This window comes from Cherax quadricarinatus, chromosome 34 (assembly GCF_038502225.1).
Source record: "Cherax quadricarinatus isolate ZL_2023a chromosome 34, ASM3850222v1, whole genome shotgun sequence".
Taxonomy (NCBI): domain Eukaryota; kingdom Metazoa; phylum Arthropoda; class Malacostraca; order Decapoda; family Parastacidae; genus Cherax; species Cherax quadricarinatus.
In genome coordinates, this window is record NC_091325.1 from 20,899,148 (window position 1) to 20,922,420 (window position 23,273).

The following is a 23,273-nucleotide window of genomic DNA, read 5'->3' on the forward strand; positions in this document are numbered from 1 at the left end:
TGGCCCGGCCTTGGCTCCTTCTTTAGGGAGTGTCTGAGACCGAAGTCTCCCATGGGAGGAGGCACAAGTACCCCCTCGTCTTTGGAACCAATTGTCCCTTCTCTGGTCTGCCATCCCCGCCCCAAGGGGGCTAATGGGAATGACAGTCTTGTGAGCTGTAAGCTCGGGCTCAGGCACCTACCCTACCCTAGAAGGGTTAGGCATGGTGTCGATCAGGGGATGGTGTGCCATTTTGATTTTATTCAATAAACACCCTGCCACTCACCTCTCACACATTAATATTAATATTTTAAGGTAAGTAATAAGTGTACTCTGTGTGTATCTTACCTTTTATTGTGTTTTTAATGCCTATTTCTATTGCTAACTTAATATAAGTTAGTGTAAACTTGTTGTCTGGCATTTATTACATATTTTATATGCTCTGATAATAATACTTGTGGAGCCGAGTGGAGGGACAACATTACGTTTTCTCTGTTCAGCCATCAGAGAAAACGTGTATGAATCTGCGTTTGGCCCAGCCACTCCCCCACTCCGCTTTTGTTTACAATTTTTGGCATGAATTATTCATTACTTCTACCTTCGTTTATGACTACACATATTTTAAGGTAAATAATGAGTGTACTGTATGTGCATTTTACCTCTCTGGGATGTTTTAAATATTGTATATTAAGTATGAGACGGGGAGCCAGTGCTACCTACACCTGGGCTACCTGCACCTGACTTCCTACAAATAAGTACTACTCACCTCTCTCCCTACATTAAGATTACAAATACTTTAAGATAAGTAATGAATTTACTGTGACTGTATTTTACTTTGTGTGTTTTTAATGCCTAGTTCTATTACTAACTTAATATAATTTAGTGTAAACTTGTTGTCTGGCATTTATATGCATTTATAAATGGAAAACAAATGGAGTTCTGCCTTCCGGCGACAGCCTGGAACCTAACCCGCCGTATAAGTGGGGCCCTACTGTAAATAAATAAATATGTTTGAACCATTTAGGGGTTAATAAAATAAATGGAGTTCTGCTTATCATTAGCAGTGCTGGTAAGCCATTTTGCCTTGAAGCCAGTCTGACTGGCTATTAGTCATACCAATAAAGTCATACCAATAAAGTGGAGCCTTTCTAAATCTTGAGGAACAAATGAAAACATAGCCACTAATGACATAGTGTATGTGATGATAGTGTTTTTTTGTAATAGTTATTGCATGAAGTAGGAAGTAGAGTAATAAGTTTTAATTCATAAGTAGCTACCAATGAACATACTTAAAAGGCACAACAATGGCCAACCTTACCGGAACTGATCATCCTAGTGATGAAACATCATGAATGCAACACATATGTGATTATGTAACTGCTTTATATATTCTTTCTTGAAAATTTGCTGCCATTAAAAGTGTTAATTCCATTTGAATGTTCAGTTTTATTAAAGTTAAAAAAAAGAGAAACTTATACAAAATGAAATAGAGTAATACAAATGGGTGATAATCTCTGATGGATGATAAGAAAAATTCACATTTAGCCACTGTGCAATTAGTTGTCATTACAGTTCTTACGGGATTTGTATTAAATGTATTTATATTATAATTGTTAGTATTTTGTTATTTCTTTATATTTTCAGTGTGTTGCCAACAGGTATAAGAGAACAGTGGCTGAAATACACCAGAACCCTGAATCTCCAAGAAACTTTATGTTAGATGATGATGAATTTGCTGATACTACACCATTTGGTAAGAAAAGCACATTTTAGCTTGTTGTTCATCAGTTTATGTATCACATGCTCTGTAAATATGTTACGTACCTCAAAATTATAACACTTGTCCATAACCATCTTAAAGTATGGTGGGGTATAGTTTTGGAGTGGCTTGTACATTTGTTCACTATATGGCATTATATAGGCATATGTTAACATGTTAGATAGGAATGGAGACGAATGGTTTTTGGGACTTGATGAGCTGTTGGAGTGTGAGCAGGGTAATATTTTATGAAGGGATTCAGGGAAACTGGTTAGCTGGACTTTAGTCCTGGAGGTGGGAGGTACAGTGCCTGCACTTTAAAGGAGGGGTTTGGGATATTTGCTGTTTGGAGTGACATCTGAACTGTCACATCTGCATGCCTCTGCAAAAACAGTGATTGTGTGAGTGATGGTAAAAAGTTTCTTTTTTGGGCCATCCTTCCTCGGTGGGAGACGGCCAGTGTGTAGAAAAAATCTGTTGATCTGACAGATAGTTATATTTCATTTATGCCTGTGGCATCAAGGCCTTCAATTTTGATGTATTCACTCAGTTAATTTTTTTAATCCTTTTTCAGTTTCTAGTAATGCCACTCAGCCTTGTTTTCTTTGGAGGGCAAACATGTCCTCTATAATTATACAAGCAGGTTGCCGCTTTTCACTACGAGTCTCTGTTTAGTTTTATCAAGGAATTCAGTGTGTTGTGCTGTTATCTTGGATGTGATCTGAGTTTGTACTGTTGGTTAGTAGTTTTCATATCAGGCATTTTATCCACTCTTGTTTCACAGCTTTTTCCAGAGTTATAACAACTGTTATAGAGAGAGGTTTATAGTTTTAAAAAAGTTCTCTATCACTTTTTGTAAATACTCTAGGTGCAGTGTTTGCACGTCACCATTTTTCTTTGGTTTGTCTCTTATAATAAAGTCCCCCCCCCCCCAAAAAAAAAAAAAAAATAAATAAAATAAAATAAAATAAGTAAATAATTTTTTTTGTTTTTTTTTCAACAAGTCGGTCGTCTCCCACCGAGGCAGGGTGACCCAAAAAAGAAAGAAAATCCCCAAAAAGAAAATACTTTCATCATCATTCAACACTTTCACCACACGCACACATTATCACTGCTTTTGCAGAGGTGCTCAGAATACAACAGTTTAGAAGCATATACGTATAAAGATACACAACATATCCCTCCAAACTGCCAATATCCCAAACCCCTCCTTTAAAGTGCAGGCATTGTACTTCCCATTTCCAGGACTCAAGTCCGACTATATGAAAATAACCGGTTTCCCTGAATTTTTTTTTTTTTTTTTTTTTTTTTTCAACAAGTCGGCCGTCTCCCACCGAGGCAGGGTGACCCAAAAAAGAAAGAAAATCCCCAAAAAGAAAATACTTTCATCATCATTCAACACTTTCACCACACTCGCACATTATCACTGTTTTTGCAGAGGTGCTCAGAATACAACAGTCTAGAAGCATAAACATATAAAGATACACAACATATCCCTCCAAACTGCCAATATCCCAAACCCCTCCTTTAAAGTGCAGGCATTGTACTTCCCATTTCCAGGACTCAAGTCCGACTATATGAAAATAACCGGTTTCCCTGAATCCCTTCACTAAATATTACCCTGCTCACACTCCAACAGATCGTCAGGTCCCAAGTACCATTCGTCTCCATTCACTCCTATCTAACACGCTCACGCACGCTTGCTGGAAGTCCAAGCCCCTTACCCACAAAACCTCCTTTACCCCCTCTCTCCAACCCTTTCGAGGACGACCCCTACCCCGCCTTCCTTCCCCTATAGATTTATATGCTTTCCATGTCATTCTACTGTGATCCATTCTCTCTAAATGACCAAACCACCTCAACAACCCCTCTTCTGCCCTCTGACTAATACTTTTATTAACTCCACACCTTCTCCTAATTTCCACACTCCGAATTTTCTGCATAATATTTACACCACACATTGCCCTTAAACAGGACATCTCCGCTGCCTCCAACCGTCTCCTCGCTGCTGCATTTACCACCCAAGCTTCACACCCATATAAGAGTGTTGGTACTACTATACTTTCATACATTCCCTTCTTTGCCTCCATAGATAACGTTTTTTGACTCCACATATACCTCAACGCACCACTCACCTTTTTTCCCTCATCAATTCTATGATTAACCTCATCCTTCATAAATCCATCCGCCGACACGTCAACTCCCAAGTATCTGAAAACATTCACTTCTTCCATACTCCTCCTCCCCAATTTGATATCCAATTTTTCTTTATCTAAATCATTTGACACCCTCATCACCTTACTCTTTTCTATGTTCACTTTCAACTTTCTACCTTTACACACATTCCCAAACTCATCCACTAACCTTTGCAATTTTTCTTTAGAATCTCCCATAAGCACAGTATCATCAGCAAAAAGTAACTGTGTCAATTCCCATTTTGAATTTGATTCCCCATAATTTAATCCCACCCCTCTCCCAAACACCCTAGCATTTACTTCCTTTACAACCCCATCTATAAATATATTAAACAACCATGGTGACATTACACATCCCTGTCTAAGACCTACTTTTACCGGGAAGTAGTCTCCCTCTCTTCTACACACCCTAACCTGAGCCTCACTATCCTCATAAAAACTCTTTACAGCATTTAATAACTTACCACCTATTCCATATACTTGCAACATCTGCCACATTGCTCCTCTATCCACTCTATCATATGCCTTTTCTAAATCCATAAATGCAATAAAAACTTCCCTATCTTTATCTAAATACTGTTCACATATATGCTTCAATGTAAACACCTGATCTACACATCCCCTACCCACTCTAAAACCTCCTTGCTCATCCGCAATCCTACATTCTGTCTTACCTCTAATTCTTTCAATTATAACCCTACCGTACACTTTTCCTGGTATACTCAGTAAGCTTATTCCTCTATAATTTTTACAGTCTCTTTTGTCCCCTTTCCCTTTATATAAAGGGACTATACATGCTCTCTGCCAATCCCTAGGTACCTTCCCCTCTTTCATACATTTATTAAACAAAAGTACCAACCACTCCAACACTATATCCCCCCCTGCTTTTAACATTTCTGTCATGATCCCATCAGTTCCAGCTGCTTTACCCCCTTTCATTTTACGTAATGCCTCACGTACCTCCCCCACACTTACATTCTGCTCTTCTTCACTCCTAAAAGATGGTATACCTCCCTGACCAGTGCATGAAATTACTGCCTCTGTTTCTTCCTTAACATTTAAAAGTTCCTCAAAATATTCTCGCCATCTTCCCAATACCTCCATCTCCCCATCTACTAACTCCCCTACTCTGTTTTTAACTGACAAATCCATATTTTCCCTAGGCTTTCTTAACTTGTTTAACTCACTCCAAAATTTTTTCTTATTTTCATTAAAATTTCTTGACAGTGCCTCTCCCACTCTATCATCTGCTCTCCTTTTGCACTCTCTCACCACTCTCTTTACCTTTCTTTTACTCTCCATATACTCTGCTCTTCTTATAACACTTCTGCTTTGTAAAAACCTCTCATAAGCTACCTTTTTCTCTTTTATCACACCCTTTACTTCATCATTCCACCAATCACTCCTCTTTCCTCCTGCCCCCACCCTCCTATAACCACAAACTTCTGCCCCACATTCTAATACTGCATTTTTAAAACTATTCCAACCCTCTTCAACCCCCCCACTACTCATCTTTGCACTAGCCCACCTTTCTGCCAATAGTCGCTTATATCTCACCCGAACTTCCTCCTCCCTTAGTTTATACACTTTCACCTCCCTCTTACTTGTTGTTGCCACCTTCCTCTTTTCCCATCTACCTCTTACTCTAACTGTAGCTACAACTAAATAATGATCCGATATATCAGTTGCCCCTCTATAAACATGTACATCCTGGAGCCTACCCATCAACCTTTTATCCACCAATACATAATCTAATAAACTACTTTCATTACGTGCTACATCATACCTTGTATATTTATTTATCCTCTTTTTCATAAAATATGTATTACTTATTACCAAATTTCTTTCTACACATAGCTCAATTAAAGGCTCCCCATTTACATTTACCCCTGGCACCCCAAATTTACCTACTACTCCCTCCATAACATTTTTACCCACTTTAGCATTAAAATCCCCAACCACCATTACTCTCACACTTGATTCAAAACTCCCCACGCATTCACTCAACATTTCCCAAAATCTCTCTCTCTCCTCTACACTTCTCTCTTCTCCAGGTGCATACACGCTTATTATAACCCACTTTTCACATCCAATCTTTATTTTACTCCACATAATCCTTGAATTAATACATTTATAGTCCCTCTTTTCCTGCCATAGCTTATCCTTCAACATTATTGCTACTCCTTCTTTAGCTCTAACTCTATTTGAAACCCCTGACCTAATCCCATTTATTCCTCTCCACTGAAACTCTCCCACCCCCTTCAGCTTTGTTTCACTTAAAGCCAGGACATCCAGCTTCTTCTCATTCATAACATCCACAATCATCTCTTTCTTATCATCTGCACAACATCCACGCACATTCAGACTTCCCACTTTGACAATTTTCTTCTTCTTATTCTTTTTAGTAATCTTTACAGGAAAAGGGGTTACTAGCCCATTGTTCCCGGCATTTTAGTTGACTTTTACAACACGCATGGCTTACGGAGGAAAGATTCTTATTCCACTTCCCCTTCCCTTCACTAAATATTACCCTGCTCACACTCCAACAGATCGTCAGGTCCCAAGTATCATTCGTCTCCATTCACTCCTATCTAACACACTCATGCACGCTTGCTGGAAGTCCAAGCCCCTCGCCCACAAAACCTCCTTTACCCCCTCTTTCCAACCCTTTCGAGGACGACCCCTACCCCTCTTTCCTTCCCCTATAGATTTATATGCTTTCCATGTCATTCTACTTTGATCCATTCTCTCTAAATGACCAAACCACCTCAACAACCCCTCTTCTGCCCTCTGACTAATGCTTTTATTAACTCCACACCTTCTCCTAATTTCCACACTTCGAAGTTTCTGCATAATATTTACACCACACATTGCCTTTAGACAGGACATCTCCACTGCCTCCAACCGTCTCCTCGCTGCTGCATTTACCACCCAAGCTTCACATCCATATAAGAGTGTTGGTACTACTATACTTTCATACATTCCCTTCTTTGCCTCCATAGATAACGTTTTTTGACTCCACATATACCTCAACGCACCACTCACCTTTTTTCCCTCATCAATTCTATGATTAACCTCATCCTTCATAAATCCATCCGCCGACACGTCAACTCCCAAGTATCTGAAAACATTCACTTCTTCCATACTCCTCCTCCCCAATTTGATATCCAATTTTTCTTTATCTAAATCATTTGATACCCTCATCACCTTACTCTTTTCTATGTTCACTTTCAACTTTCTACCTTTACACACATTCTCAAACTCATCCACTAACCTTTGCAATTTTTCTTTAGAATCTCCCATAAGCACAGTATCATCTGCAAAAAGTAACTGTGTCAATTCCCATTTTGAATTTGATTCCCCATAATTTAATCCCACCCCTCTCCCGAACACCCTAGCATTTACTTCTTTTACAACCCCATCTATAAATATATTAAACAACCATGGTGACATTACACATCCCTGTCTAAGACCTACTTTTACCGGGAAGTATTCTCCCTCTCTTCTACACACCCTAACCTGAGCCTCACTATCCTCATAAAAGCTCTTTACAGCATTTAGTAACTTACCACCTATTCCATAAACTTGCAACATCTGCCACATTGCTCCTCTATCCACTCTATCACATGCCTTTTCTAAATCCATAAATGCAATAAAAACTTCCCTACCTTTATCCAAATACTGTTCACATATATGCTTCAATGTAAACACTTGATCTACACATCCCCTACCCACTCTGAAGCCTCCTTGCTCATCCGCAATTCTACATTCTGTCTTACCTCTAATTCTTTCAATTATAACTCTACCGTATACTTTTCCTGGTATACTCAGTAAACTTATTCCTCTATAATTTTTACAATCCTCCATGGGGAAGTGGAACAGAATTCTTCCTCCGTAAGCCATGCGTGTTGTAAGAGGCGACTAAAATGCCGGGAGCAAGGAGCTAGTAACCCCTTCTCCTGTATATATTACTAAATGTAAAAGGAGAAACTTTCGTTTTTCCTTTTGGGCCACCCCGCCTCGGTGGGATACGGCCGGTGTGTTGAAAGAAGAAAGAATTTTTACAATCTCTTTTGTCCCCTTTCCCTTTATATAAAGGGACTATACATGCTCTCCGCCAATCCTTAGGTACCTTCCCCTCTTCCATACATTTATTAAACAAAAGTACCAACCACTCCAACACTATATCCCCCCCTGCTTTTAACATTTCTGTCATGATCCCATCAGTTCCAGCTGCTTTACCCCCTTTCATTCTACATAATGCCTCACGTACCTCCACCACACTTACATTCTGCTCTTCTTCACTCCTAAAAGATGGTATACCTCCCTGGCCAGTGCATGAAATTACCGCCTCCCTTTCTTCCTCAACATTTAAAAGTTCCTCAAAATAAAATGAGAGTTCATAGCTTAGTTTTAATGCACATTTCCTTTGAGATTAATATCTCAGCTGTACAATAGAAACCAAGTATACTTGGTCTCACTGTCAAGTTTCTTCATGATCTCATTCACTAGGAATCCTCCTTGTACACAGGATGGTGCGGTACTTCTGGCAATTTGTGCCTATACAGAGTTACACCTGCCTCTACATGGGAGGCATCTTGATTTCTTTCTTTCCCTGAACCCAGGTACAGACATTCTCCATTCTGGAAGTACTGCTTTACAACCAACATCCTAGAAAAGAACAGGAGGGCAGTACAGAAAGTCTCAAGAGGATGAGAAGATGGGAATGGAGTGGATTAGATCAAGAATACAGTAGGGCCCCGCTTTACGGCATTCTGCTAATATGGCGATGTCAAATTATGACCAAAATTTGCTATACGGCAAGCGGTCTTTCAAATACGGCGCCCCCCCACCCGGTTTGTTTACATTCTCCTTGACCACATCTATTATGTCTGGAAACTTTCCAAAATTTCAAGTGCTTTACAGTTATTGCACATTTTATATGTACTCTGATAATTATACTTATGTGTACCTTATGTGTAGGGGTCGTCCTCGAAAGGGTTGGAGAGAGGGGGTAAAGGAGGTTTTGTGGGTGAGGGGCTTGGACTTCCAGCAAGCGTGCATGAGCGTGTTAGATAGGAGTGAATGGAGACGAATGATACTTGGGACCTGACGATCTGTTGGAGTGTGAGCAGGGTAATATTTAGTGAAGGGATTCAGGGAAACCGGTTATTTTCATATAGTCAGACTTGAGTCCTGGAAATGGGAAGTACAATGCCTGCACTTTAAAGGAGGGGTTTGGGATATTGGCAGTTTGGAGGGATATGTTGTGTATCTCTATAAGTATATGCTTCTAAACTGTTATACAGTGGACCCCCGCTTAACGATCACCTCCAAATGCGACCAATTATGTAAGTGTATTTATGTAAGTGCGTTTGTACGTGTATGTTTGGGGGTCTGAAATGGACTAATCTACTTCACAATATTCCTTATGGGAAAAAATTCGGTCAGTACTGGCACCTGAACATACTACTGGAATGAAAAAAGTTCGTTAACCGGGGGTCCACTGTATTCTGAGCACCTCTGCAAAAGCAGTGATAATGTGTGAGTGTGGTGAAAGTGTTGAATGATGATGAAAGTATATTTTCTTTTTGGGGATTTTCTTTCTTTTTTTGGGTCACCCTGCCTCGGTGGGAGACGACCGACTTGTTGAAAAAAAAAAAAAAAAAAAAGTGTACCTGTACCTAAATATACTTACTGTGCTGGTGTGCAGGTACACATTAAAATTGGTAAGTCTCTCTCTACTCATGATGCCAATAGTATGTAATAATCATCACTCTTGGGTACATTAAATGTCTTATTTTGCATTATATAGACATTTTCATTAATCCATCTATGATATTTTCCTCAAAATTATATAAGAAATACGTTACATAGCATATAAACATGAAACATACACTCACAGAATAAAAATTGACGTAAATACGAGATTTGTTTACAAGGCGGCTTGGTAGGTAGTGTCGGAAGAATTATGTTTTCTCTAGTCAAACACTGGGGGATACCTGTAGAAAAATATTCCTTTTGTATGCCTTCACTCTATATATAGCAATTCACAACCCTTGTGGGTTTAGCACTTTTTTATTATGATGATAATAATATCATCATCTTCATTCACTCTAAAAATGGTGTGTTGCATGAGAATGGGAGTGTTGCTGTTTGTTTATTCTGTACTAACTTGTACAACTTGTACACAGTGTAAGAGTATTTGTATTGTGAGGTAATTATTATAATAAAAAAAAATATTGTGAGGTAAAAGTTTTACAAGCTCTTACAAACGTACGTGAATGAACTAAAAGCAGACACACATTAATACGCATTTATTTCGCCTGACAAAGTGATCGCCCACTACCTGTTCAGTTTGTGTTCTTACATTGTCTGAACTCTGTATCTCGTTCTCTCTCTCGTTTACTCTTTCGTTAACTAGTTGGCTGTCATTGGCGATGGCGTCTAAGCTTAGCTGTGATAAAAAGAGGAGTGGTAAGCCTCTTGCTTTAAGTGCCAAGTTAGGGGATGATAGTGTGCCATTCTGATTTTATTCAATAAATACCCTGCCACTTACCTCTCACACATTAATATTAATATTTTAAGGTAAGTAATAAGTGTACTCTGTGTGTATCTTACCTTTTATTGTTTTTTTTTGTTTTTTGCCTATTTCTATTGCTAACTTAATATAAGTTAGTGTAAACTTGTTGCCTGGTATTTATTGCATATTTTATGTGCTCTGATAATAATACTTGTGGAACTGTGTGGTAGCCGGGCGGAGGGATAACATTACGTTTTCTCTGGTCAGGCACCAGAGAAAATATGTATGAATCTGTGTTTGGCCCAGCCACTCCCCCACTCCGCTTTTGTTTACAATTTTCGGCATGAATTATTCATTACATGTACTTCTCCCTTCGTTTATGATGGCATCTAAAGGTATATGTTAGAAACGATTAAATTCAGTGAACCAGGTATGTCAATGCTAATAATATGGCTCTGGGCCACAGTGTAGGTAGCCGGTAGGTGTAGCCCAGGTGGGCTACACCTACCTACACTGACTTCCTACAAATAAATACTACTCAGCTCTCTTCCTACATTAAGACTACACATATTTTAAGGTAAATAGTGAGTGTACTGTATGTGTATTTTAACTCTGGGATGTTTTAAATATCGTATATTAAGTATGAGACGGGGAGCCAGGGCTACCTACACCTGACTTCCTACAAATAAGTACTACTCGCCTCTCTCCCTACATTAAGATTACAAATACTTTAAGATAGGTAATGGATGTACTGTGAATGTATTTTACTTTTTGTGTTTTTAATGCTTTCCGGTGATGTCTGCTTTCCAGCGATAGCCTGGATTATTATTATTATAATAAAAAAGAAGCGCTAAGCCACAAGGGCTATACAGCGCTGCAGGGTAGGGAAGGAAGCGAGGGTATTGGATGGCAGAAGGGAGGAGGGATGATCAGTAGGTTACAGAAAACAGCGGGGCAGGGGATAGTACGGGGGTAGAGGGTAGCAAGAGATTGAAGTAGAAAGGGCTGAAGGTATCAGAATTTGTGAAGTAAGTCAGTTGTTGTCAAAAAGTCAATGAGAGAGTCCGGATGAAAAATGGGTCCATCAGCGAGAAGGGAAGGTAAAGAGAGAGCAGCGGAGCAAAGACGACGACGGAGGTAAATTCTGCGTGCTCGTTGATAAAGTGGGCAGTCCAACAGAATGTGGCCGACTGATAATGGAGCTTGGCAATTCTCACAGAGAGGAGCAGGGCGCCTCTCCATGAGTAAGACGAGTATGGCCAATGCGAAGACGGGAGAGAGTAGGCTCCCAACCTCGACACTGGTGATAAGAAGACGGCCAGTAACCTATACTTGGTTTAATAGATTGAAGTTTGTTGACGATAGCCTGGAACCTAACCCGCCATATAAGTGGGGCCCTACTGCACTCAGCAGTCTTTTCTCTTATTATTGTTGGATTGGCAGGCATTTCCTAAGTTATGAGACATTAGATATTTTCAAAGATACTTCAAGGGAAGGTTCCTTGATTCTGGTAAAGGGTTTCTGATTCAAAGAACTTGAGTTACCCTTCACTTCATTGTATCAAACCTGATTACCTTCTATTTCCTAGGCCTTTCCTCCATGAATGTAATAATAATAATTTGATCGAAAGATAAATATAACTTTTTAAATAAAGCATGTCTGCTGTGATGAGTCTCGGGAGTACGTCTCATGTTTTCAGGAAAGAGGCGTGGTCGTGGACGAGGCCGAGGAAGGCCACCAGGCCGACCCCGTGGGAGAGAAAGAGGGCGACCCCGGGGAAGACCAAGAGGAAGCAGTCCTAAGAAGTCTCCTGCAGAGACCATAGTGAAGTTGGAATTGGAACAAGATGATGAACTTAATAATGTAACTTTGTTTGCAGCCTTAAAGTCCCCTCATTCCCTAAAAACTATTAAGAAGGAGGATATCATGGTAAGTAGATAATATTTTGATTTGATTAGCAAAACATGAGGGAGCCTTGTATTTTTTGTTTTTAATGGGTCTTGTGTGGTCTGGAAATTGTACTTAATTGGAACCGCAGTATTTTCTAGATTTTCGTTCTGAGGTTTTATAGAAAGGAGCTCCCTCAATCATTCTGTCTTCTTGCTAATTATTATGGGAGCCCAGCATGACTCGATGCACTGAAACAAGCATACTGTTCGTGTTTCACTTATTATTCACATTTTCTTTTCAAAAATACAGTTTCATTTACTGTTACAGTTGATGAGAAAGGTTATGTTTGCAAGGAAAATGCAACTCATAAGAGGAAGATTGTCTTCAGGAATATTGTCACCAACTTTCAGAGTGTTCTATAACAGTCAGTACTTAACATAAGAAAGAAGGAACACTGCAACAGGCCTACTGGCCTATGCGAGGCAGGTCAAATTCTCCCACCAGCTTAAGCCAATGCCTTGACCTAGTGAGGTCAGACACGTCACTTAAGGGAGGAGCACGGCTTCTGACCTAGTAGCAAAAGCTGTCAGGTCCAACTCACACCCACCCACACCCACTCATGTATATATCCAATCTATTTTTAAAACTACACGTCTTAGCTTCTATGACGGTACTCGGGAGTTTGTTCCACTCATCCACAGCTCTATTACCAAACCAGTGCTTTCCTATATCCTTCCTGAATCTGAATTTTTCCAATTTAAAGCCATTGCTGCGAGTCCTGTCTATGTTAGATATTTTTAACACCCTATTTACATCCCCTTTATTAATTCCTGTTTTCCATTTATACACCTCAATCATATTATCCCTAATTCTATGCCTTTCTAGAGAGTGCAGATTCAGGGCCCTAAGTCTGTCCTTATAGGGAAGAATTCTGATACATGGGATCAACTTTGTCATCCTCCTTTGTACATTTTCCAGTGCATTTATATCCATTCTGTAATACGGTGACCAAAACTACACAGCATAATCTAAATGAGGCCTAACCAAAGATATATAGAGTTGAAGAACAACCTGAGGACTTCTATTATTTATACTTCTTGCTATGAAGCCAAAGATTCTGTTAGCTTTATTGCGAACACTAATGCACTGTTGTCTTGGTTTCAGATTACTTCTAACCAGAACTCCTAAATCCTTTTCGCAATCCGTAATATTAAGATCTACGTTATTTAGTCTGTATGTGGCATTGTTATTTTCCTGTCCAACATTTAGACCTTTGCATTTGTCTATATCAAACTGCATCTGCCACTTCTCCGACCACTGCATCAGTCTATTCAAATCATCCTGGAGTTCACTAATGTCCTCATTAGAATGAATTGGACGGCCTATTTTGGGGTCATCAGCAAATTTGCTTATGTCGCTATTTATTTCCTCATCTATGTCATTTATGTAGATTGTGAACTACAAGGGGCTCAACACTGACCCCTGAGGAACACCGCTTGTGATGTGCCCCCATTCTGATTTCTCTCCATTTATGCAAACTCTCTGCTGCCTATTTGTCAACCATGCCTATACCCAAGAAAAAATTTCTCCTCCTATTCCATGTGCCTTAGGTTTCCTCAATAACTTCTAATGTGGAACTCTATCGAAAGCTTTACTGAAGTCCATATACACAATATCATATTCAATACCATGATCTACATAAATATCTTAGTGAAGAAAGTTAGTAAATTCGTAAGACAGGAAGGCCCCTTTGTAAAACCGTGATGAGATTCATTAATCAGTTTATGCCTTTCAAGATGGCTACTAATTGCCTTGGCAATTTTTGATTCCATAAATTTTCTCACTATGGAGGTACTTTGTATAGGACTTTCTGCATCTGCAAAATAATGAAATTTACTTAGAGAACTGAGTGAATGAGGAAACAGATGCATGACAAAATTTATAGTTAATAAGTGTGGCACATGAAAATAAGAGAAATTGAAAATAGACCACACGATTATAAATTGGGATAAAATACTGAGTGTTGTATAGATTGTTTCTAGGAGTAATAATCGACTAAAAGATTGTCACCAGACAATCAATCACATTAATGAAGTACTACTATATCAGAAAGATCAGTGTTATGATTTTTCAGGGAGAATAATTTGTAATATTGAGTGTTAGTCAGTGCTGATGATCTTTGTGGGTTTAGCAGTTAGTTTTTATTATAATAATAATAATGGCAGTGTGGGCAGCTATATTAATCTTGTGTAATTCTTACACCATGAAATAATAATATTGTACATGAGGATGAGGTCAAAGATATGGGGTAGATTTAAGAATGCTCTCTCTCTCTCTCTTGCTCTGTGTGTGTGTGTGTGTGTGTGTGTGTGTGTGTGTGTGTGTGTGTGTGTGTGTGTGTGTGTGTGTGTGTGTGTGTGTGTGTGTGTGTGTGTGTGTGTGTGTGTGTGTGTGTGTGTGTGTGTGTGTGCGCGCGTGTGCATGCATGCGTGTGTGCGTGTGCAATAAAAGTTTGTGGGTATGGGAGGGTGGTAAAGGAGAAGAAAGTACATATTTTATTTTGCTAGAGTATATAGAGTAAAAGAAAGGTAAATAGTGGAGAAAAGTGCAAAAAGGAGAACTAATGAGAAAATGGGTGAGGGTTTTATCCACAAATTTTAATGAGAAGTTTTGGAGTGAGACGAATAAGTTAAGAAAGCCTTGGAAACCTTGGATTTTGCAGTTAAAAACAAAAACAATGGTCATTAGATGGGAAGGTGAAGTATTTTGGGGAGTTACTAAATTTTGGAGATGAAATCAGTTATTTCATGCATTGGGCAGAAAGGTAAAAAAACATTTTGTAGGAGTGAGGAAAAGCCAGATGTGAGTGTGACAGAAGTCAGAACTTTAGTTATATTTCTGGCACCTTTAGTTATATTTCTGACAATGTAATCAGTCCATCACCCTTGAAGTCATAGATTTGAGGTTGTCAGTCCCTCAGCCTGGAGCACCATGCTTAATATTCAGAGACAAGATGGGGTGAAGAGAAGATCCTAGATTGAATGATATTATAGTCACTATCTCTCACACACCTTCAGAAGGCAACTGATGACAGTAGCTGTGCCTGCTGTCTCTCAGAACCCAGCAACGTCAAGGGAAAGCAATCCACAGTGTGCAGAACCATGACTTCCTGTTTAGATTGATTATTTCTTCCTATTTTCTACCATTCACCACTGATCCTTTTCTCATTCTGTATTTTTTCTGCTACAATTTCCAAATTGTTTTATAACAAACTTTCTGAATTTAGTTATGTTCTAATTGATAGTGTATTGTACATCCCTGTTTTTTCTTTGTGCAAGAGAAAACAAGCTGGTTTCAATTATATTTTAACTAATTTAAAGTATGTAGGTAGTAAGGGACCACAACACATTCCTGTGGATTGATAACAACACTTCAGACGTATGGTACAGCATATATAGTACACTTAGATAAATGAATGTGTAAATATAGTGTATTGGCAAACTGACTGACTTGCACAAAATATTTTCACTAATTTTTTTTCAAACTTCATATCATTTACTTTTTTTTATGTGCACTTATGGCTATTGCTGGACACTCATCATTTGTATGTTCTTTTCCAGAGTGATCTAGACCCACCAGTTCACCCACAAAAGTTTGAGAATACAGAGGACTCTGACATAAATAGAGATGATATAAATGAAGATGTTGGAGAAGCAGACATACCGATAACGAATGGGGATGTTGCTATGGAAATCCAAGGTGATGTCTTAGAAGTTGTAGAAGAAGTATTGGAAGAGGAGGTTAAGCAAGGCAAGAGATTTTCTTGCTCAGAATGTGAGAAACAGTTTCTCACTAAAGCTGCAGTTAGAAATCACATTAAAGTTCACAATCGTTTAGATTCTTATGACTGTGAGGAGTGTGAAAAGTCATTTGCAACTAAATATCGCCTTAAAGCTCATTTAAAAACCCATGTGGATAGGGACAGACCTCACAATTGTAGAGTTTGTAATAAGGCATTTTATACACGCTATCATTTGAATACACACATGAGATCTCATGAAGGAGTTAGGAATTTTGTTTGTGAGTTATGTGGAAAGGCCTTGTCAAGCCAAAAGACACTGGAACTTCACGCTCTGACACATACTGGTGAAAAACCATTCCAGTGTGAAATCTGTGGTTCTACTTTTAGACAAAGAAGTAATCTGCTCACTCACATCAAAGCAACACATTTACAAGAAAAAAATTATCATTGTCAGGTGTGTCAAAAATCTTTTGTAAGAAAGAGACTTTTAGTGTACCACATGAATAGTGTTCACACTGGCCAAAGACCCTACAAATGTGACTTGTGTAATGCTAGCTTTGTTTATCCACATTATTTCAAAAGACATTTGCGGAAACATACCGGTGTCAAACCTCACAAGTGTCAAATTTGTGGTAAAACATTTGCTTCAAGAGAGAACCGTAATGCACACATGTTCATCCATTCAGACAAAAAACCATACGAGTGCAAACTTTGTGGTGCAGGTTTTATGCGAAAACCACTGTGCGCGTCACATTTAGCAAACCATGGCCATACGGAAAATGCTGAGGCCTATATATTATTTAATTCCCCAAGCTTGCTGGCACTGGTTGGGGGCCACGAAGACCTGATTGTAGCCGAGGATGAGGAAGCAGCCCGTGCAGTGCATGCTGTGAGGATGGCTGAAGAAACTAGTCCACAGGAAACTATAATAGAAGAACCAGCACAGTTGATGTGTGATACAAAAGTAGTAAAAGTAATGTCCAGACCTGTACACATTATTGAGGCAGATGACAGCACTCGGTATGTCATTCATACAGGAGAACGACCTAGAGATGAAAATATGGAACATTTTTTTGCTGCCTTACAAGGGCAAGTTGTTGAAGTGCGATCAGAAGACTTTTAATATTCCATATACATTGTCTTGTTTTCTCTGTATGAAATGTGTGGTTATATTTTACTATTACTTTGCCTTCCAACCTGTAAACATTTTTCTGTTTATAGCTTTAATTCCTAATTACAGAATTCTTAATGCTGAAACATTTTGTGACGGTTGTCTTGTACCAAGGCGGCATGGTGATCGTTGTAATACTGTCACAAATTTTTTACTATCTTTACATTACAGCAGCATGTTTTAAATATCACAATTTGTTTTAATGTTTTATAAACAAACTTTATTTATGAGGGCATTTCCTCTTATTTCATGATTCTTCACTCATTCAATATGATTATTACATGGTCTTCTTTGATATAAATTTCATTGCATTTGCTTTACTCTATACAATAAACACTAGCCATTCTTGTTATACCAACATACCGAGAATTATTTTTAGAAGTGCAGTGGGTGTGTGTGTGATCAAAGTGCTATGTATTATTACTTTTACTTAACTAATACAATATATTTTGATTTATTTGAAATGAAAAAATTATTTTAGCTTGTTCAAAAAAGTTGGCTTTCAACAAGCTTATGATCTTTTTGTCATTTTACACATTTAACCCTTTTAACTGTCAAACCATTGATCTACGTTTTACTGCTAGTTAGGGCTCTGAATATTTTCATTTAGTTTCTAAATGGCAATTTTCTTTGAGTCCCAAAAAAAATTTTTTTAGGGCCTGTACTTAGAGATACAAGGTGTCAGCAACATGGAGTCCTGCCACTTGCAGAAATGTTACCGATATACTTTTTTTTTTTTTTTTTTTTTTTTTTTTTTTTTTTTTTTTTTTTTTTTTTTTAAACCTTTTCAGGATCCAAGAATTTAAAAAAAAATATTTTTTTTCTTATGAAATGGTAGAGAATCTTTTTTTTGAACGTAATAAAACAAAGTAATGAAATTTAATGGAAAATTGACGAATTATGCTTGTGAATTTTCCTGCATCAGTGATATTTACACATTGGTGATTTTGCCCAATCTGATTCCCATTTTAGACCAGTTACATTATTCCAGTTGACCAAATTCTTAATTATTTTGCTAGTATTGAATTGGATCTGTGCTCCAGTTCCCTGAATTAAGCCTGAATGCCTTCCATCCCCCCATAGGCGCTGTATAATCCTACGGGTTTAGTGCTTCCCCCTTGATTATAATAATAATAATTCGCTAGTATTACTTCTATTTTATTGATTGAGCACAAGAAATCACCCAGTCAACTATTTTAACCCTTAAATGGTCCAAACGTATATATACGTTTTTTCAACATCTGAAAGTATGTAAAAAAATGTAGATCTTTTTTGTTTTACATTTGAAAACGTGTAAAAAAAACTTTTATCTACATTTTTTTTTGTTACATTTGAAAATGTTAAAAAAAGTAGATCTACTTTTGTAGCATTACGAATTTGAACGTCTATTTGTTTGGACCGTTTAAGGGTTAAATACCCAATAAAGTGATCGGAAATTGGCAATTTGGCCAATTTCACACAAAGTTCAAAATATTTCAATTTCAAAATAAGGTCCAGAATAAACAAAGCAAGCATTAGTGGCACTAAAATAACATTTCCTCTGTTTATTAGTTATGTTTCCAGGCTTTACAAATGAAATCCACTTTGATTTTTTATTCACACCAAAAAACAAGATTTATTCTTATGCAATATTGTAATAATTGTATAAATAATATCCACACATTAGAACCACCAGCCGACGTGTATTGGACGCTTGACGTCATTTGTTTACTGTTGATTATTATTATTATAATCAAAAAAGAAGCGCTAAGCCACAAGGACTATACAGCTGTTTACTGTTGAACATCGGCAAAAATCAAACATTTCTGCTACTTTGGGCTTGGTTTCAAGCCATTTTCAGTACTAAAAGCAATCAAAATCATCTCTCTTTCTGTAATATAATTTCTATTCTATCAACTAAGACCACAAAACTATGAATACAACCATAAAAAACATACAAAAATACACTGCAAAGTCACTGTTTTAATAAAAAAAAAAAAGGTCTGGTTTCTTTTCCTCACACTATGCACTGCGTACTACAGGATTTGTTTTATATGGTACACACTTACCACATAGATGCAGTCTCATGTCTAGACCCAAATTTACCGCTCACAGCTTATACGAGTAATCTGAGCTCGTGGCATAGTACTATGGCTTGGACCCTGGCCGTAGAACTATGGGACGGGCCTTCAAAGGGTTAACCCTTTCAGGGTTGGCAGGCCCTCTCCTAAACTTGTTCTCAGTGTCAGAAATTTTTTTGGAAAAAAAAAAAAAAAAAATCTTATGAAATGATAGAGAATCTTTTCCTGATCATAATGACACCAAAAGTATGAAATTTGATGGGAAACTTGCGGAATTATGCTCTCGCAAAGTTAGCAGTCTCGACGATGTTTATGCAGCAGTGATTTCGCCCACTTTGAGCCCTATTTTTGGCCAATTCCAATGTACCAGTCGACAAAAATCATAACTATTTCGCTAGAACTCCATTTTTTTCTACTGAATGAGTACAAGAAACCACCCATTTACCAACTATCCAATAAAGTGGTCAGAATTTTGCCAGTTTCACACAAATTTCAAAAGATGCCAATTTCCAAACAGGGTCCAGAATAAACAAGGCAGACATTCCTGGCACTAAAATAACATTTTTTTCTGTTCATTAGTCACGTCCCCAGGCCCCCTCTCATTTTTTTCTTTTGCTTTCCACTTTGCATTTTTTTCTCACAAATAAATAGAAGATTTACCGTTACGCAGACTACTGCATTAGTGTAGAAATGGTATAAATAATATCAGCGCACTTGTGAAAGAATATTAGACTCACCAGTTGACGTGTATTGGATGCATGGCATGATTTGTTTATTTTTGAACTTTGGCAAAAACTGAACATTTCTGCTATTTTGAGCTCAATTTCAAGGTATTTTTAATTGTGAAACCAATCAAAATTATCTCAATTTCTGTAATATGTCTTCCATTCTGTAAAATGAGATCAGGAAAACTAGAATACAACCATAAATAGCATACGAAAATACACTGCAAAATCACTGTCTTAAAGGAAAAACACTGTCAGTTTTTTTTTTCTCATTATGCAGTGTGCTGCAGGATTTTTTTTTATACTGCGCACACTGACCACATAGACCCATTCTTTCATATGTAGGCCTACCAGCTTTCTCTCGCTAGATTTGAAGGCGTTAGAATTTATGCGTACTAGTACGGCACCAATCCTGAAGGGGTTAAAGTGCAGGAATTGCACTTCCCATTTCCAGGACTCAAGTCTGGCTAACTGGTTTCCCTGAATTCCTTAACAAAATATTACCCTACTCACACTCCAACAGATCGTCAGGTCCCAAAAACCATTCGTATTCATTCACTATCTAACATGCTCGTGCACACTTGCTGAAAGTCCAAGCCCCTTGCCCACAAAACCTCCTTTATCCCTTCCCTCCAACTTTTCAAGGGCGACCCCTATCCCGCCTTCCTTCCCCAATAGATTTACATGTTGTAATAATGTTGGTAGAATTACCGACAATATGTACAGTAAAAGGACACAAGTGCAACTAATGTGACATTTTTATTGTGGCAACGTTTCGCTCTCCAGGAGCTTTGTCAAGCCATTACAAACAGTACATAGACACAGAGGGTATATATAGGCTCAGAGTAAGGCGCAATACTAGTGGTAGTGGTGGTAGTAGTAGTAGTAATACAATATGGTAGAACAGTTAACTTGCACATGAGTAAAAGGATATAAAAGCTATTACTTGGGTAACATAAAAATAGGTTAGACAAATATTTCTATAGGAGGCTGGATAGAGAAGGCCTGTTTCAATGTTCTCAACACCGAAATTCCACCAATCATCTCAGGAAATTCAGGGATGCCCAATTAGTGATCAAAGAAACTAATTTCTGCAGACACAAGTGCCTTGAATCAAAACTAACCACTGTTTCTAATATGATTAAACAAAACAAAGGCAGCTTCACCATCTCTGAAGTCTTAGCAAGACTCCTCCTGAAAACAGCAAACCCTGCCATCACATAGTTTCTCCTACTACACAAGCACTTTACAGAGAATGAACATTGAAACAGGCCTTCTCTATCCAGCCTCCTATAGAAATACTTGTCTAACCTATTTTTATGTTACCCAAGTAATATCTTTTATATCCTTTTACTAAAGTGCAAGTTAATTGCTCTACTATATTGTATTACTACTACTACAACTACTACTACTACTACCACCACTAGTATTGCACCTCACTCTGAGCCTATATATACCCTCTGTGTCCAGGTACTGTTTCTAATGGCTTGACAAAGCTCCTGGAGAGCGAAACGTTGCCACAATAAAAATGTCACATTAGTTGCACTTGTGTCCTTTTACTTTACAGATTTACACGTTCCCTAAGTCATTCTACTTTGTTTCATTCTCACTTAACCCTTTCAGGGCCCGTCCCGTAGATCTACGGCTTCACGTTGAGTGTCCAAACCGTAGATCTATGCCAAAATTCTAGCGCCGTCAAATTTAGGGCGAAAACGCTCATAGGCCTACATGTGAGAGAATGGGTCTGCGTGGTGGGTGTGCGCCATAAACAAAAAATCTAGGCACCCGCATAGCATTGTGGGAACGCCGGCTCAGTTACCCTTGTTCACCATGCCTCGTCGCAAGTCAGCTCTCACTCCCCGGAAAATTGGGGCTCTTCTCTTCCTATCTGATAGTTCTGACACTGATGGAAGTGGAAATAGACGAATTCTACGGCTTTGATCAGTTAGTGACCGAAAAGAATGACCAGGATATCGATAATAGTGCAGAAAACCCTGACGATCCTCAACCTTCTACCTCTGGTGTGGGCACTCGTGACTCACGGTCGGTTGTTCCTCAACGCAAGAGAAAACTAATATTTTCGCGTGGCCAGGCCTCTGACTTCAGTAATGATGATGATAGTGACGTGGATTGTGATTTTATTGCGCTCGACGATCATTCGAGTAGTGATATTGAGGAATCATATTCACCAGTGAAGCGTCGGTATGTTCGCCGCCGCATGCGCTCGGGTAGTGTACCCTATGCTGTGCCCAGGGGACGGAGTACATCCCGGAGTACATCCCGTGGCCCTACACCAGTTTTAGGTAGTGATAGTGAGGATGATATGGCTACCCTTGGCATGGATAGACCACAGGCATCAGTGGATGGTGTTAGTGGTGATGGTAGTGGCACCGCCATGCGTGACTCACCAGGCCACGCTGGGACCCACGCTGCTGACTCGTCAGTTCAAGGACAAAGCGGAGCACCAGCCACCAGCCCACCACAACCACCCGCACAACCAGCCTATGATGTCCAGTATCCACCAGCAAACCGTATGTGGGATTGGCAGCAAAACCCCAATTTTGTTCCCAAGCCTCACCACTTTGATGACTCTCAAAGTGGAATTCTACCTACTTGTCCCCTTGGAACCACGGCCAATGAACTGGAATTCTTTGAATTATTCTTTGACCAGCCATTGATGGAAATTATTGTCAGGGAAAGTAATAAGTATTTTGAGTACACCATGGCAAATACGATCTTATCACCACAGTCAAGACTACACAGGTGGAAAGAGACGACTGTTGCAGAAATGTATTTGCTTTTTGCAACAATAATGCTTATGCCTCACGTCTATAAGCATAATATAAAAGCATACTGGTCCACAGATCGGCTAATTTCTATCCCGGTCTTCAGTGAAATCATACCAGTGAACAGGTTTATCTTACTCTTACGTATGTTGCACTTCTCTGACAAAACCAGGCCTGACAGAAGTGACAGGTTATACAAGATTAGAAATGTTTTCATGTATCTCAAACAAAAGTTCAGCATATGCTTTTATCCATTCAAGAATCTTGTAATTGACGAGTCTTTGATTTTGTTCAAAGGTAGACTGTCATTCAAGCAGTATATACCGAGCAAGAGGAAATGCTTTGGTATAAAACTGTTCGTACTCTGTGATTGTGACAGTGGC

The 23,273-nt window shown here is 38.7% G+C and overlaps 1 protein-coding gene across 4 annotated transcripts in view; it reads left to right on the forward strand.

Annotated features, from left to right (window-relative positions):
* The window catches only part of LOC128693796 (uncharacterized), an 82,259-nt gene extending 62,929 nt beyond the window's left edge, over nt 1-19,330 (forward strand). For all 4 annotated transcript variants that reach the window (XM_053783685.2, XM_053783688.2, XM_053783689.2 and 1 more), the window contains 3 exons: nt 1,624-1,732; nt 12,156-12,385; nt 15,967-19,330. In XM_053783685.2, coding sequence (XP_053639660.2) covers nt 1,624-1,732; nt 12,156-12,385; nt 15,967-17,271 — 1,644 coding nt within the window. In that variant the 3' untranslated portion in view covers nt 17,272-19,330. The remainder of the gene's footprint in view (nt 1-1,623; nt 1,733-12,155; nt 12,386-15,966) is intronic.
* Nucleotides 19,331-23,273: the final 3,943 nt, after the last annotated feature.